The sequence below is a fragment of the Macadamia integrifolia genome, chromosome 10, assembly GCF_013358625.1.
Source record: "Macadamia integrifolia cultivar HAES 741 chromosome 10, SCU_Mint_v3, whole genome shotgun sequence".
NCBI lineage: Eukaryota > Viridiplantae > Streptophyta > Magnoliopsida > Proteales > Proteaceae > Macadamia > Macadamia integrifolia.
The window spans coordinates 23,417,967-23,433,969 of NC_056566.1; the positions used below are offsets into that span (position 1 = coordinate 23,417,967).

General features: G+C 37.2%; 2 protein-coding genes across 2 annotated transcripts in view; both read right to left on the minus strand.

The window, feature by feature from the left end:
• Nucleotides 1-29: 29 nt before the first annotated feature.
• Nucleotides 30-2,490, minus strand: LOC122092421. The gene is made up of 4 exons (XM_042662738.1): nt 2,046-2,490; nt 1,441-1,851; nt 1,238-1,344; nt 30-956 (listed from the first exon to the last, which is right to left on the minus strand). Exons 1-4 carry the CDS (start codon nt 2,238-2,240, stop codon nt 143-145), a joined length of 1,527 nt encoding a protein of 508 aa, XP_042518672.1. The 5' UTR covers nt 2,241-2,490; the 3' UTR covers nt 30-142.
• A 4,730-nt stretch (nt 2,491-7,220) lies between these two features.
• The window catches only part of LOC122091658 (lon protease homolog 1, mitochondrial-like), a 25,679-nt gene continuing 16,896 nt past the window's right edge, over nt 7,221-16,003 (minus strand). Inside the window, exons 17-20 of the mRNA XM_042661701.1 lie at nt 12,000-12,101; nt 11,152-11,406; nt 8,821-9,336; nt 7,221-7,849 (exon numbers count right to left, since the gene is read on the minus strand). Coding sequence (XP_042517635.1) covers nt 7,664-7,849; nt 8,821-9,336; nt 11,152-11,406; nt 12,000-12,101 — 1,059 coding nt within the window. The 3' untranslated portion in view covers nt 7,221-7,663. The remainder of the gene's footprint in view (nt 7,850-8,820; nt 9,337-11,151; nt 11,407-11,999; nt 12,102-16,003) is intronic.

The following is a 16,003-nucleotide window of genomic DNA, read 5'->3' on the forward strand; positions in this document are numbered from 1 at the left end:
AGAGAGAGAGAGAGAGAGAGAGAGAGATCTCCTGATAAACATTTATAGTTTCAATTTCTACAAAAAATGATGATGATGATGATCTACTTATGCTCCCTACCTCCAAACCAACGAAAATTAAAATATAAAAAACAAAATCAATTTACAATCCCATCACCCTAATCTTGTCACCATTGGTAGGATGATTATAAACACAACCAGCGTCTTCCATTACAGGATCCACAGAGAAATATGGAGACGATGGGCTTCTTGTGAGATTCATCAATGTATTTTCATTGCAACCTTGTTTAGTAGAGTCACTGCCACCAGTTGATTGCTCCATGTTTCTAAGCATATTGTGATTATTTGTCTTGTAATCTTGGCCTCCATATGCTTTGCATTTCATATCAATGTCTAGATGTTTGTTCAAATTCCCCGTCGGGATTGGTTCCCTTGACATGTCAAGAAGGTTACACATAGACTTCACCTTGGCCAAAATTCTTTGCTCATCAGAGCATACCGATGCAAATGGATCGTTTAGCAAATGATCGGCGATTTTGTTTAGTAATAAATTGTTTGGAGGAGGATGGTTATTCACTAAATCATCTCCACAAGGCAATTGAATGTCTCTTCTTGTGGAAGCAATCAAGGGTAGTTCTCCAACTTGTTCTCCCTCTCTATTGCAGAGATTTTGGTCATTGACAGTAAGGGAAAGTTTGATAGTTTCGAAATTCCGAAGTTGTTGCAGAGGCATTGCATTAGAGCTAGGAACACTCAAATGGGGAAAGTGTGAACTTGGTTGATAGCCATTGAAGCCGAAAGAGAAGGCCGGGTACTCATAGAGATTTGAGTAGAAATATGGGGAGTTTTGTGTAGGGAAAGGCTTTTTGCTCAACATGAACAACCGTTTGTCACATTGTAAGAGCTTCTCATAGTGTTTCTCAAAGGTTCCTCCAGGGAATTGGACATAGTGCTGCCTGAAGAAAGAAACAGAGACACCAAATTTAGTAGAGACCATTGAACTATCTGCTTCTAGAGATATGAATATTTTCTCTTATTAAAAAAAAAAAAAAAAAAAATCAATTTATTTCAAGTTTGGAGAAGCGCAATTTTCATATCAAGCTATTACACAAATAATCTCATGTACTTAATATCTGTATATGTAAGGAAAGATTTTCTTTTTGGGTGTTAGAAAATGGCAACACCCACAGGAGAGAGAGAGAGAGACTCCATGGAGGCTTTGTGGGTTGCCTCATACCTGTATATGGGGGCCTGACCTCCTGTGAAATCCGATGTAGTTTGCCAAAGAGTGTGCTTTCTGGGTTGAGGGTCTGTCTCTCTAAAGAACATTGGTGCACGGCTTAACTGCAAAAACCCATCTTTCATTAGTTATTGTGTAACAAAATACAAGTTCCTCCCCAACAGAAAAAAGAATCAGAAGAAGAAAGAGCCAAATATAACCTCGATTTCTAGAATGTCAGCTTCGTTATCTTGGAAAATTGCTCTAATGGCAGAAATGTCTGACCATTGGATCTCGATCTTACTCTTCAATCCACACTCCAACACTTCCCAAACGAGTTTATGCTTTGCGTAGTAACACTTAGCAACCAAGTCGCCTTTGTGTATAGACACTCTTTCCCAGGTGCCGATTCTAAGCAAATTTGCAGGGAAATTGGAAGCTTTCAGTTTCTCTGCAATAGGTTGGGCGGAAAAATCTTCGCTCTTCACCTTTCCCATATTGAAATCTACGTCGCCTCGACTAAGATTCCTTCCCCGAGACAGCTTCATCTCTATGAGGTCTAGAAAAGATGGAGTCTTCCTGAGTGTTAAGCCAAGAGGACTGGATTCTTCCAAAACATTTTTCACTTCAACCTGCAGAAATGGAGGAATTAAAGAGGTATAGAACAAACTAGTCACTAGGGCATTAAAAAGAAAATGAAACTCTTTCTTCTCCTTTTCTTGAAGAACGATCCAACTCCCATTTTTAATATGGGTAGGAGATTCAAGCCCAGAAGTACAAAACCAAGAAGAATTATTGGATATCATGATATCTTCTCTCTGTGTACCTGTTGATGGGAACCCATTAATTTAATACGCTTAAAATTGGCTTCGGAGCCTTCAAATCCCTTAGCAATCTCCTCATTGCCATTGAAAGAACTAGATAGAGAAATCTGAAGTCCATCCAAATTGTTGAGCTGACCACGTCTACCTTTTTCATCCACCCAGAAGCGATTCTTCTGAGACGCAGGTCCCTGAACCATGGTTTTTTTTTTCTAATTCTCAAGCTCCTCTTTCCTATATCTTTGTTAATCAACAGCGAAATGGGTTATTTCTGGATCAGCTTCAGATGACAATACAGAGGGGATTAGATAAAATTAAAAAACAGGGGACGCGGAAACAAAAACAGAGCAGCAAAGGAGTCGAAGTTAGCAAATAAGGCGGGAGAAGGGGAAGAGAAGAAATGGGTTCGTTGACGTTTCAAACCGTTTATTCGTCTTTGGAACTGACGGGTTTTCATTAAAACTCCATGACTAACCCCTTAATCATCATCTTGTCAAAAAAAAAAAAAAAACCCCTTTAATCATCAGTCCTGTTTGACCATTACGTCACAACTCACAAGCCTCTATGGATTGTCAATGTCTGCTACGTGTTAATATCATATACCTCATTAGATACTTTTGAGATTGCGTGTGTTTTACGTCTAAGATCATCCTTTCTTCCTTCCATCACACTTCTGTGCCTTCGCGGTAAAAATTTGAAAAATAATCACATTGTGTGGTAAGCGGTAGAAAAGGTTGCTTGTCTTCAAAACTCTAAAATGGAAATGGGATTGTTAGGTGGCTTTATCTTCTCCTTATTTTGGTTTTATCTCTCTATCATTCTCGAGTCTAAATACTCCACAGTCATTACGCAGAAAAAAACAGAGTAGACTATACTTGGGTAATGTACTTGCATTCTACTGTATATGACTTCTGCTAGAGAGAGAGAGAGAGGGTAAGTGCCAATTGGGTGCACTCATTCCTTGGAATAACAATTCAACATTTTTTTTATTATATTAAAAAAAGGAGAGAGATAGAGGAGTCATTTCAAAATGGAAAACAATGGGTGCTATGATAGAGTCTTAGAATAACTCAACCTCATGAACATATAACAAGGTGAGAGGACCCAATATTATATCAATCCACATCAATTCCCATAAGAAATTAATGTGAGATCGACCCTGATAAATTGATATGGGATCGTAACATGCGAACTTGCAAGACTGCACATATGCTTTAGGTGTCAACATGTTTCAATTTTGCTTCTATAAATACCTTTCTTCGTCCATTAAATGACAATAAGTGAGACAAATATTGATACATAAAACATGTGTAAGTGTGAATGTATATACTAAAGATCTCTCTCCAATTTCAACTGACATTGCACGAGTCATTGTCATGAAATATGTCCTAGATTATGTCCTAGATTTTGGCATTCTTTGTTAATTATTATTATCACATGTGTTTGTTATTCTTACAAACATCACAAGGTATATCTTCTACCACATGGTTAGATAATGTGGCGATTTCAATTGATGGATTATATTAGACCAGAAATGACAAATGGTAGGTACATGATACACGTGGGACTATGTGATTGGTGGAAAATGCCAGCGCCTCCAAACTTAAAGGGCACGAGCCGTCGGCCATCAGTGTTAGGTGAAGTCTGATGATTGGGTAGCCGCGTCGCCATGCGCATCACACGCATGCTAATCCTAATCTTAATCCTAATCCCTTTACAAACGGCTCGTGCTCTCTGCTCTTGTCAAAGTGGGCCCCGGTCCTCACCCAACGAATCCAAAGGTCATTAGGCCCGGAACAACCACAATGCTGCCGTTGCGATTTGATATGTTGACGATAAGTGTTGGTACATAAGTTATGAGCCAATTAAGATCCGACACTTAGAGATATTTGCCAAAGCAAAGACCCACACATTAACGATTGAACCCGGTCATCAACACTGATCAGTTAAATCAAGCAAAACTATTGAAATGGGTTTCGGTTAGTTCTGAAACCAATACTATATCAATACATATCGACTGGTATTGGTCTGGTATGACTTATGAGTCGAATTGGTATCATATATATGTTAGATTCATAAAACCTTGCATGGGTATTTGAAATTTGGAGGAAAAAAAAAAAAAAATCGTCCACCATTGAGGAAAAAACATTCATATAAGGTCATATTGCTCTCTCTTAATATACGAAGTTAATAATACCTTTCCAACTTCCTAGTATCCATTCTACGATAGATTCAAATCTCTTTCTCTCTCTTGTTTTGTGTCTAGTTTATCACTTTCTAACCATCCCCGATTGGAGAGGATCTAAATTGCCGGCACACACCTAAACACCATCACTTAAGGTATTCTCCAGTCTCCTTATAATATCCTCTGATATATATAATTTTGTGGAGCATTTTTTATCAAAAAAAAAAATGTTCTTCAACCAGCCAAAGGTCAAAATCGAATGCAACCTAGAAGATGAAAAATCCATAAACTATGTTTGAAAGCCAAGGAAAAAAAAAATAGAAAATTTGATGAGAGAGATAAACACATAAAAAAACAAAAAATCATCCTCCTAGATGAAGACGATGTGGTGGATTCACCTCTTTCCCATTAATCCCAAATCAAAGAATCTTAGAAGAGCCATCAACTCCAAATATCATCGTACACTATTCATACTAGATCTGATTAATAGCTTCAAGAGTATTTGAATAGCATGTTTTCTTTAGCTACCAAACATAGCCATAGGGAAGCATAATTATTATGGCTATAGTTCATTGTGTGTGAGAGATTAATGCTTGCCACATCATCACATTGACATTTGGATCTATATTCTCTTTTTTTATTTATTTTTTCTCCTCTCTGTGTTTTTGCCATACTGGGCAACGTACCTGCTCATAATTAGACAGCATTTACCCAAAAAAAAAAAAATTAGATAGCAGGTCAGGTGAGGTGACGCTACATCATCATTAGTGGGAGAAGCGTGGCTTTGATTTTTAGGGGATTGGAACAATTTTTTTATTTATTTGTCTGTTGATGGGGATGGGAATAAGTTAACAATTACTTTGAAACGATCTAATGAATCATGAATGGCGGCTCTAATGATTATTATTAAGAATTTAAGAATCGTGATCAAGTGTATAATGATTAATGAATGGCTACTCAAACTAAACTCTTATTTTATTACCGTGATCAGGTGTATAAAGCATACATCAGCGACACATTGATCAGAACATCACTACCTACATAATGTTTGATATGGATTGATTTGGACCACTATGATCCTTTAGTATCTGGGGTTTTCAAATCAGATTTTCTCTCAGTGAGAGCTAAACCCTTTTCTATACACTTGTTAGAACTTAGAAGACAATTAGAAAAGAAAATTGTATAGTATAAGAGAGTGCTCAAAATATTTGTTCCGGAAATTATATAGTCTTAGAGAGTGCTCAATATATTTGTTCTTCTTTACCTATATGGTTCAAGATATAGGTTGAGTATGCCGAGAATTTTCTTGGAGCTAATGGCTCCACCAATGAAACAGGTATAGGAAACTTTTTTAAGGAGGTAAGAGAGATAGATCTAGGTATACTCACGACATACTCAACCTTTTACCTAATATTTAATAACACAATTTAAAATATCTTAGAAGTAGTTATATAATAATGTTGAATAAGAAATAAAAAATTTCTATTTTTAATTTTGATTCACGTGTTTGTACCAATGTAATGCCAAAAAAAAAAAAAATTGGCTAGGTAGAAGATGCATTCATTTTTATGATAAAGAAAAAAATGTGCTCCATAGTAATGATCATAGCCCCTAAGACAAGTTCTTATACGAAAAACAAAACTTTGACAAGATCAATAGGCGATAGTTGACATGCCAAGACTTAAACTCATAATCAATAGATTCGAATGATAATGAGTTAAGGACATTTTCACCATTAGATTATCAATCCCACAGGTAGAGGATGCATTCAATGGTGGGAATTCCTTAGCCACAATTTTTCCTTTTCTCGCTAGTTTGCAGGTGTGATTGATTAGCCACATGTTAATTTGTTGGGTCCTAACAGACTCTAAGTAGGAAAGAAAAAGAGAACTATTAGATGTGACAAAAAGTAGGCTTTTTTTGTCTTTCATGACAATAAAAGAGAAAAGCGGCAGGCAACGTGATTAAATGGACTTAATGAACCGACTAGATACAATGGTTTTTAAGCTTAAAAGCGTATCTTCTCAAGTCTTTCACACTCCTTTTGAAGTCTTTAAGTCATTTTCACAACCAAAACTAATGACAACAGAGGAATGAAAACCCAACTAGGAAGGATACTTCTTTGTTTCTGAGGCTGAAGCTAGTCAATGTTAAAAAGTTACTTAAAAAAAACGAAGAGATGACACATACAGGGTCGAACAGGTTGGACTTGCACAAACTCCTGGTTCACATTGATCCCATTCCAGACTCCAGATCTAATTTACAAGAGAGAGAGAGAGAGAGAGAGAGAGAGAGCTTGGGTAGCTGAGTGGCGACTTCCTTGTCATACCATCACCTTGTTTCTATTACTACAAAGAAACAGTCAGACAGATTCGAATTCAGGAATAATTCCAATTTGATTCGTTTTTCCAATTATTCAGTACTATAGTAAAAGTGAAAAAAAGGTCATGGGTTAATTTCTAAATTATTCAATTTATGCTTAAAATTTTCAAAAATCCCAAAAAACTACTTAATTTTTTTTTTATTGAAATTTATGATGATCCTAAAATTTATCTATTTTCCTAAATTTTTTAGGTAAAATATTTTGCAGCCAAAAACTTAAAATTTTTGGAGTGATTTTTCCATGCCAAATTATTTGCTTCCTCTAAAAAATTCAAGAATTTCTCAGGATGGATTTTCGGCTTTTGCTAGACAAATTTTTTGCCAAATTACTTATGAATTTGCTAACAGGGGAAAAAAAACCAATCATCATAAAGAAAGAAAATCGGTCTGAAGGCATTTTTTTTTTTTTTTTTTTTCTGTTTGCTTTTTAGTTTGTTCGTTTGATTTGTTTTTTCCTCACAAAGGATGGACACCTGCAATTCAGCAGGGCTTCAAATGTTTCCAGCTTGATCAATTGTTTCTGAAAAGACAATAATAAATAGTCAAGTACTCAACCAAAAAAAAAAATAGTCAAGGAGGTTTGGCTTGTACCAAAGCTATGCAATATGAAGTAGAATATAAAGTATATGAGTAGCAATGTTATTAGTTATTTCTTCTTCTGGTAAATAAGCTCATAATTATTTCGTAATAAATCTCATAGTACCTCGTCACTTCAAAATCATTAACTATATTGTTACATAATAAGCGATTTTACAATGGAGAATAAATAATGCAAAATAAGCAGTTAACAAAACCCTGTAATGTTTTCCTCAGCTATAAATAATTTTAAACAAACAAATGAAGGATCTTGCCTGTACCAAGGTACCAAGTGATTATCGAAGCTTGAAATTTCCGGTTGTCAAACCTACTTTGCTCTCAAGCTCTGGAAATAGTGAATGGACTCACACCTACAAAATTGCCAATGGCTCAGTAAGAAGCATGCACACCGAGAAATGTATTACTTAGGTGCCCAAAACGCTATGAACTCCAAGGGAAACATATTGAAGCAATCATAATTTATTTTTCTGCATCCTGGTCACCACCAAAAGCCAATTTGAATATCTGACTGTAATCATCTACAAAGTGAACTTCAAGGCCTTCTTTCACATTGGCAGAAAGCTCATCAAAGTCCCTTCTGTTAGCTAAAGGGAATATCAAAGTCTTCACATTGCTCCTCCTTGCAGCTATGGTCTTCTCTTTGACCTGTTTATTTGCCAAATCCGAAAGAAATGTGTTATTCTGATCACTTCACCCCAATGGTCATCAACTATTACACAAAACTGTTGAAAGAATTAAAAAAAAATGGCATTGCCACTATGACTGCTTCTATTGTAAATTCCAATGCTCAACTGACAGTGGGATAATTTTGATTTAAAGTCTGAAGTTCGGTTTGTATGAATTCCCTTCAAAAGAAAAAATATGTAGTCTTCCACACTAGCAATTATTATAAAAGAAAATAAAGCTCAACTATTGACAATTCAAGACATGAGACCTTGGTCTTCAAGGATGTGTACAAAGGGAAAAAATTATTAAGGAGTTCATGAAATGTTTACTTATGCACCATATGGTCATATGTTGAGTAAATAAAATTTTATTGGTAAAGGAAAATGAGACCAGTGAATGAAAGTGAGTGAGTGAAAATAGCCAAAAGTGGAAGGAAATCAACACACTATGTTTAAAATCAATTTCCACATGTTTGGTTGTAGTCCAAATTTTTGTGGGTCCACATTTTTGTTTTTTTTGGCCGAGTAATTTTTAACTAAAATGCCTACTTTCCATTTTCCAGAGAAAAATAACTGAAAATTTTCAGCTCCATTGTGATTCCCACATTTTCTTATACTACTTTACATCAACTTCATCTCAGCAATGAAAATTTTATTTTACTCCAAATCTACCCTAGTGGCCCAAGAGAGGGGTGGGGGGGAGAGAACAAGGGGAACATATCGAAGCAGGGATCCTTGCAACCATGACAAAAGAATTTTTAATTCGGTCAGGGCACCCTCATATATATTCAGGTATATCAGGCATATCCTTGTATCAGTGATGGAAAATTTCCCAGCATATGTACTCACTTGAAACATATCAAGTTTTTAAGTTGGTTTCACATATTGTGGACTCGGAGAAAATGTTAAAGCATTTATGAAAGAGAACACAGTTCAGTTGAATTTACATACCCCACCAATTGGAAGGATCCTCCCTGTTAAAGTTACTTCCCCCGTCATTGCTAGGTCCTTCTTTACAGGCTTCTTCATGGCAAGAGACAGCATTGATGTGATCATGGTGCAGCCTGCACTTGGCCCATCCTTTGGTGTGGCCCCAGCAGGCACATGGAGATGGAGTTTAGAATTAGCAAAGAAGGGATTATTCGGCTCTCTCTCGAGCAATATCGCTCTAGCAACTGTGTGGGCTATCTGGGCACTCTCCTTCATGACATCTCCAAGCTGCCCAGTGAGATGGAGTGCTCCTTTTCCCTCTCCTTGCTCCACTAGGGTGGTCTCTATATAGAGTGTTGAACCACCCATTGCAGTCCATGCAAGACCCATAACAACTCCGACTGGTGTCTGATCGTAGATGCGTTCAGCATGAAAAACAGGCTTGCCAACGAAATCAGATATATTTGATGCATCAATCACAACTTCAAATGCCTTACTTGCTTCATTTTCTTGGCTCATCTCAATTCCTACATTGTCCTGCCAGTAAGATTCATATCACGAATGACATGAAAAAGTGAAGGTAGAGTCAAAAACACGTTCTTAAATGGACACAAAAAATACCATGATTAGACAGTAAATTCCGGAAGGAAAACCTAGTCCTAATGCGGGAGGTTGGATAGATAATATAATTTTGACAGTCAGAAAACTGATTCCAAAACTTGTCTACTTGCAGAATAGAGTCCAGTGACTAAGGACCCCTTTTGGAAGAAAGAAACAAATGTAGGACAGCTACTTTGGCGCATGGAAGATGCTATAGCAAGGCTGAATGAATCTGCTACTTCCTACTGGACATAGAAACCAAGTCACCTTAATTAATTTGGTAACACTACCAGCTCGAAGAGAGTTTACTCCATGTGAAAATGAAGTTTCCAGAAATGGTTAAAAATCTGTTCTGGAAAAATTTTTGATAATACAAGGAAAAAGAAGTTTCATACATGTGAGTTGATACCACTAAGTTGTACCACCAAATTCAATTTCTATCCATCCAAAAGTTGAGAAGGTTAGATCAACATTCAGTAAGTAGTGCATAACGTAGCCAGCATAGCCACAAAAGTATTTGATAAAAGGGAACTTTTCTTTCAAGTGGGTCTTACAAAGTAGGACGTTCTCAAATCCTTTTCCTTTCAATGCTATCCATCCGAGCACAACAAATATATATATTTTTTTTCCACAATAATCTTTAGACAACTTTCTTTCTTTTGCTTTAGTCCCTCATTTAATGATCACAGCCATAATCCCTAATGGTGATATAAATGGGGGAAACCATTATGGTAAAAAACTCAAAATTTTGTGTGTCATCACTAGTTTGACTGTGACTATGGCTGGAATTCTTCAGACATTTAAAATCTTACACTAGGTTGATATTTTCCTTAACATACCACATTGAAAAATAAAGAGCTTCCGGTGTTGCAACCCCCCCCCCCCCCCATCATATCTTTTTGTCGTTCTGTTGTCCTCTTTCTAACAACATAAAAGTCTCTATTTCTTGATGGATCCATTTGGTTGTAACTTGGAAGTAAAGGGAAAAAAATGGATGTTAATCTAGTCTAAACAGGAAACTGGAAACTTTAATTAGCATGGTTGTGTGACTAACTTAAGATGTAACCAAATGGGATAATTAAAAATTTCAAGTGAGTCCTTTATTTTTCTACTCAAATCCTAGTAGTAAAATTAAATTAGTAGATTTCGATTTTTTTTTGAGTCAGTTACATAATCATTGTTCAATTATTATAAAAGTTTTCACTTTATTTTTGTTTTTATATCATTTCCCTTCCCTTCATTTCCAACCATATGGAGCCAATATGATTTTAGCAGTGCAAATAAAGACCTTGCACGAGAATTCAACTGTTTGAACTAATACAACAATAGGCACAACCATGGTAGAAATCCATTCAAACCTGAGTTTCGAAGTGCACATGATAATCATTTGTCAAAGACTATGGATACATTCATTTGTCAAGAGAATTGAAGAAAATAAAAAATTAAAAGGAAAAATAAAAAAGAACAAGAGAATTATTTAATGTGTTCAGATGGATAGCTTTGATAGGAGGAGGGGGGGGGAAATGGAAACTTTCAACCTATTGAAAGCAGATTTTCTCTAAAAATCTAACAAAATGGCGAGGAAAAAATGTTAAACAAGAGAATATTTGGCATGTAAAAAAATTTCTAATTTTCATTTTCTTGTCAAATGAACACCAATAAATCTCGTTGCCAAAGTGAGTCCCACCAAAATTTCTTCCTCTTGTTCACTCTGGACAAATGAACACATACTTAGGTTTCTGGACCACATACCTTCGAATCAACTATTTGATCCTCTTTGCACACATTTTCTTCAGCTTGCAGATCTGTCTGGATTCGGTCAGCCACCACGGGCATTTCACTGTCCAGCTTTTCATTGATAATGTCTCCTGGTTCAGAACCAACTTGGATTTCCTCTACTACCACTGCTTCATTCAATTCATTAATAGATTCTGCTTTCACATCATTCTGTCCAACAACTTGAGATGGTTCATTTGATTCTCTTTTCCTTACAAGTTGCAGAGCAATCTGTCAAACAGTTGTAAGGCAATGTCTAAGTTAGGGCAACATCAAGTAACTCAATACCAATTTCCCTTCATAGTGATTCCATTTCTCATTGTAGATGCATCCTAAGGACTACATAGGATATATCAACCTTCACAGTACGGAAGGGTACCAAAGAAGTCTAATGGATTTCAAAACAAACAGATACCACAATTCATTAAGTGGGCCATCTAGCCATAAGAAACCATAATTCTGCAGCTTATATCAGCAAAGGTCATACCATTATTGGGGTTCCAAGGGACTAAACCAATTAAGAACATAAAATAGTCGCTTGCTACTTTCAATTTGGCCTTCTCATCCAAACTACTACCCTCTAATAACTAATAACACTGGAAAGAGAAATTTTGTTTGTATTGTAAGTCTATTAGTTACAAGTAAATGTTATAAAATGTGATGGTAATTTCGACTCCCCCTAAAAAAAAAAAAAAAAAAAAAACTAACTTGGTTCTGGAAATAGTGTATAAGAGATCATTAGTCCATAAATGATTGATTATAAAAGGGCCTAAATATTTACAATCGCCCATAAATTCAAACTGAAATAGAACATTCAAACAAACCTTACGGTAAATCTTCTCAATGTGTTTTTGTAGATTCCGAACTCCTGCTTCTCTGCAGTAATTTTCTATCAGAGCAAGAAGAGCTGCATCCGTCAGTTCAACCTACAAGAATAGTTGCTTGAACATTAAGGTACTCTTTCTCATAAGTACATGAATCAAAATAGAACAAAGTAGGACAACTTCACTAAGGAATTATGAGTTACTCATAGGGAGAATGATCACTGGGTTACTCAATTATAATGAATTGTGAATACATTACAAAACTTCAAGGTCAGAGACAGACTCCTTTTGCTTGACTGAGAAAATGCTAAATAATTTTTATATATCAATGAAGTTGAGGTTTCATATTTCACTACAGACAAAGGCACTAAGTTTCATTGAACGATTTCTTATCTAGATTTAGTAACTCACACAAACGAAATAATTTAAGCATACCAAATAACGTTTAGAAAAGCTGAAGTCAGAACTAGACTGGAAGGAAGCTCTAAGAAAGGGTATCCAACCTGTCCATGGACCTTGACAAGCTTAATTTCAAGTATGTAGCACTTCACCACAAAAAATAGGCAACGCTTATCATCATCATACAACATAATCAATTGCCTTTAAGGTTCCTAGACAAGACCGGTCAACTTGTGTATGTCTAATTAACCAGATGAATGATAGCAGAGGCAGAAGTAAACTCTCCCTATCCTCTCCCAATTTTGAGCATTCTATATTACAGTTAAATCGCATATTTCTGACTTCCAAACTGACGAAGGAAATTATGGAAAATCTATCGCACACTAAACATGTCAACCAATTATTGCTTAAAACTTCCTTAACGTTGCAAAAGTCATATTAACAATACTAATGCTACACTTTGTTATTTTACAACGAAACGAATTAAAGAATGTGATCTAACTAATCGCCAACTTACTAAAAACTTGCATTGTGTCTATACTGTCTTCAGCTAGACTTAAATTTTGATAAATGAGAAAAGCTATCCAGTCTGATAAGATCATACCCCAAGGGGTTTGATGGAGAACCTTAGGGAAAAAAGGGGAAATCAGAGTAGAGAGGGGGGAAGGAGGGGAATCACACACTTCACTAGTGCACAAACTCAACATCTTCATTCAATAATCAAAATCACCCTAAGTATTCCATCGGTTATAGCCTATATATAAGAAAATAGTAACATGAAATTAGAAACTTAACTGAAATGGAAACTAGCCTAAACTAGGGAACAACCAATAAAAGGAAACCAAAGCAAATAAATAAATTCTACTCCTACGTTCAAGTCTGGAAAGTAAAAAGCATGAAATAAAATACTAAGTAACTAGTAATTTTTTTTCCAACCCTTGTTGGGCCAAAACCCTGGGCTGGACCGGTTCTTCTTGGCCCTTGGCTTCTGCAACCGGTCATGCTGGTTCAACCAGGTAAGTGTAGTTGTATCTGCATCAACTCTCCCTTTCTGAAAAGAACTCGACTCTGTCGAGTTTGGATGAGGTCCAAGAATGCTATCAGAGTTGATGCGCTTGATGAGAAAAGTACCAACTGTCTTCTTGAGCTTGAGAGGGGGAAGATCCTTTGCTGGAAGGAACTTCATCTCAAGGCCACCATGCTGGAAAAAGTATGTATTCTCATAACCACAGTGCTTGGATTTCTTGTCGAGCAACCATAGGCACCCCAGAAGAATGTAACAGACTCTCAGAGGGAGAACATCACACTGCACCTGATCAATTAGTCCACCAATGGAATACGTGAGCAAGCACCTTTCATTAATTTTCAAGTTAGTATTGCTCACCCACCCAACCTTGTAGGGATTCAGATAAGGCTCAGTTTTCAGACCCAACTTGAGAACAACATCCTCAGCAACAACATTGGTACAACTACTGGGGTCAATCACCATATTACATAAATTGTCATTGCATCACACATTGGTCTGAAAGATACTGTTACGGCGCCAATCGTCCTCCTCGGGAATCTTCTGTCTAATTAAAAGAGGACGAATCACAAAGAACAGTTGGGGCTAGCCATCACTGTCACCATCATTGATCTCATTGGGCTCACGATCACATTTAGCCTCCAAATGTACTGTACCTGTTTTCGATTGCTCTTCTGGCACATAGGGTATAAAGTTGTCCTTGTCGATATATGCTAACAACCGGTTAGGACATTGATTAGCTCGATGCCTGTACCCTTTGCATTGGAAACATTGAATAGCCTCCTTTGGAAATACTGAGTTCCTGTCACAACCACGCTAAGGTGAGGAGTATGGATGATTAGGCTATGAAGATGACATGTTTGAATCGTGTCAAGGTGGAGAATGTGGCCGGTAAGATCGTGAAGATGACATAGATGTAGCACTAGCTTGTGGTCTTCTGATTGAATTTTCTTGTGGGGATGATTGTGGCTAAATAGAACTAGAACCCCTAGGAAAAGCATCTGTAAATGGCATCCGATTGTATGGGCGTTTCAGACTTTCCTCAACCTGACATGCTACTTGTACGGCATCTTCTATTGTAGGTAGTCAACTAGATGCAAGGGCAACACTAAGTTGAGCGTGCAAACCATTGCAGAATTATGCTACCAATACTTCTTCATCCCACTCAAAATCAGAACGAGTGGCCAAATATTAAAATCTAACAACATACTTTTCAACGGTCAAATTCTCCTGTTTCAATTGTGCAAACCTGAGATGAATATTTTGCTTGTAATCAAAAGGCAAGAATTTCAGGTTCATGACTTCATGCATTTAAGCCCAAGTAGTGACTAAACCAGTGCCTTGGGTTCGGTTCTGTTGTTGTTGCTTGATCCACCAGACTCGGGCCATGCCTTTCAGTTTGGACTATGCAAATAGGATCTTTCGGGCCTCAGTCAACCCATACCATCTGAAGAATGTCTCTAAGCTGAGAATCCAGTCAAGGTACAGTTCTGGATTGTTGTCTCCATAAAAATCAAGGACATCCAATCTTGCTGCTCTTTCTGCTCCATCATCATATCTACCAGTTCCATATGGTGGGTGGAGGTGGTGGTGGTGGTGGTGGTGGTGTCTAATGTGGTGGAGGTGGTGGTAGTGGTAGTGACGGATCCTGTGGAATGGTGTTGGAAGAATCCCCAGATTGAATGGGACTCTTTCCTCTATATGATGCCTTCAAACGACCAATAGAAGCTTGCATGGTTTCCATCATTGTCTTAAGGGAAGTGACAATGGTAGTGAGAGCTTCAAATTTTGCATCAGTTTCTCCCTTATAAGAGTTCAACTGTTGAACTTCACTATTGGCTACCATGGTGATGACAAATAGATAATACTCACAGGCAATGGCAAAGTAGTAAATAGATGAAAATTAAAAGAGGAATGGCAGAATGGTAAATAAATAGAAGTTCTTTAGTGAGTGGCAATTCTGTAAATACAGAAGTGGAACTTAAAACCCAATAAAGTAACGTATATAGGGGGAGGGCTAAACTTGGAAAATAGAACATGAACATGGGATAAAAGGAAATAAGGAAAAAGGTAAGGGCAGATTGGTGAGTAAAAAATATTGAAGGGGCAAAAAAGGGGGTCGTGGGGGTAGGGATGTACCGAGAAGGGAGTATTGAAACCGGTAGTGATGGATTTCAGCAAGTCTCTCCAGCAATAGAAGATCGCGGCAGCAGCGGGACTTTTGGAGGAGGCGTGAACTGTGATGGAGTTCTAGGGAGGTCGACTTGGAGATGAGGTGCAACAGAAGGTCGTCGATCAAGGGAGGATTTTGAACCAGAAACCAGGTACGGTTCTGCCTCTCTCCCTGCTTCTTCTTCTCCTGATTCTATTCTGCCTTCTTCTCGTCTTCTCTCTCTTCTCTTCTCTTCTTCTGTTCTGTCCTCTTCTGTCCTTATCTTTTGTTCTTTTTGCTACTTGAACCCTAGCAGGGATGATTCCGCCTTCTCTTCTTCGACTTAATTGTTTTTTTTTTTGTTCTTCAATCGAGGGTTCCAGCAGGTTGAAGGGATGGGGTTGGGGTCTCGGTTGGGACGATGGATAA

Coding starts and splice junctions, on each gene's coding strand:
- LOC122092421 (XM_042662738.1), bottom strand. CDS start 2,240: ATGGTTCAGGGACCTGCGTCTCAGAAGAATCGCTTCTGGGTGGATGAA. Junction 1,852..2,045: donor TAATGGGTTCCCATCAACAG/GTACACAGAGAG, acceptor CCATTTCTGCAG/GTTGAAGTGAAAAATGTTTT. Junction 957..1,237: donor GGTCAGGCCCCCATATACAG/GTATGAGGCAAC, acceptor TTCTTTCTTCAG/GCAGCACTATGTCCAATTCC.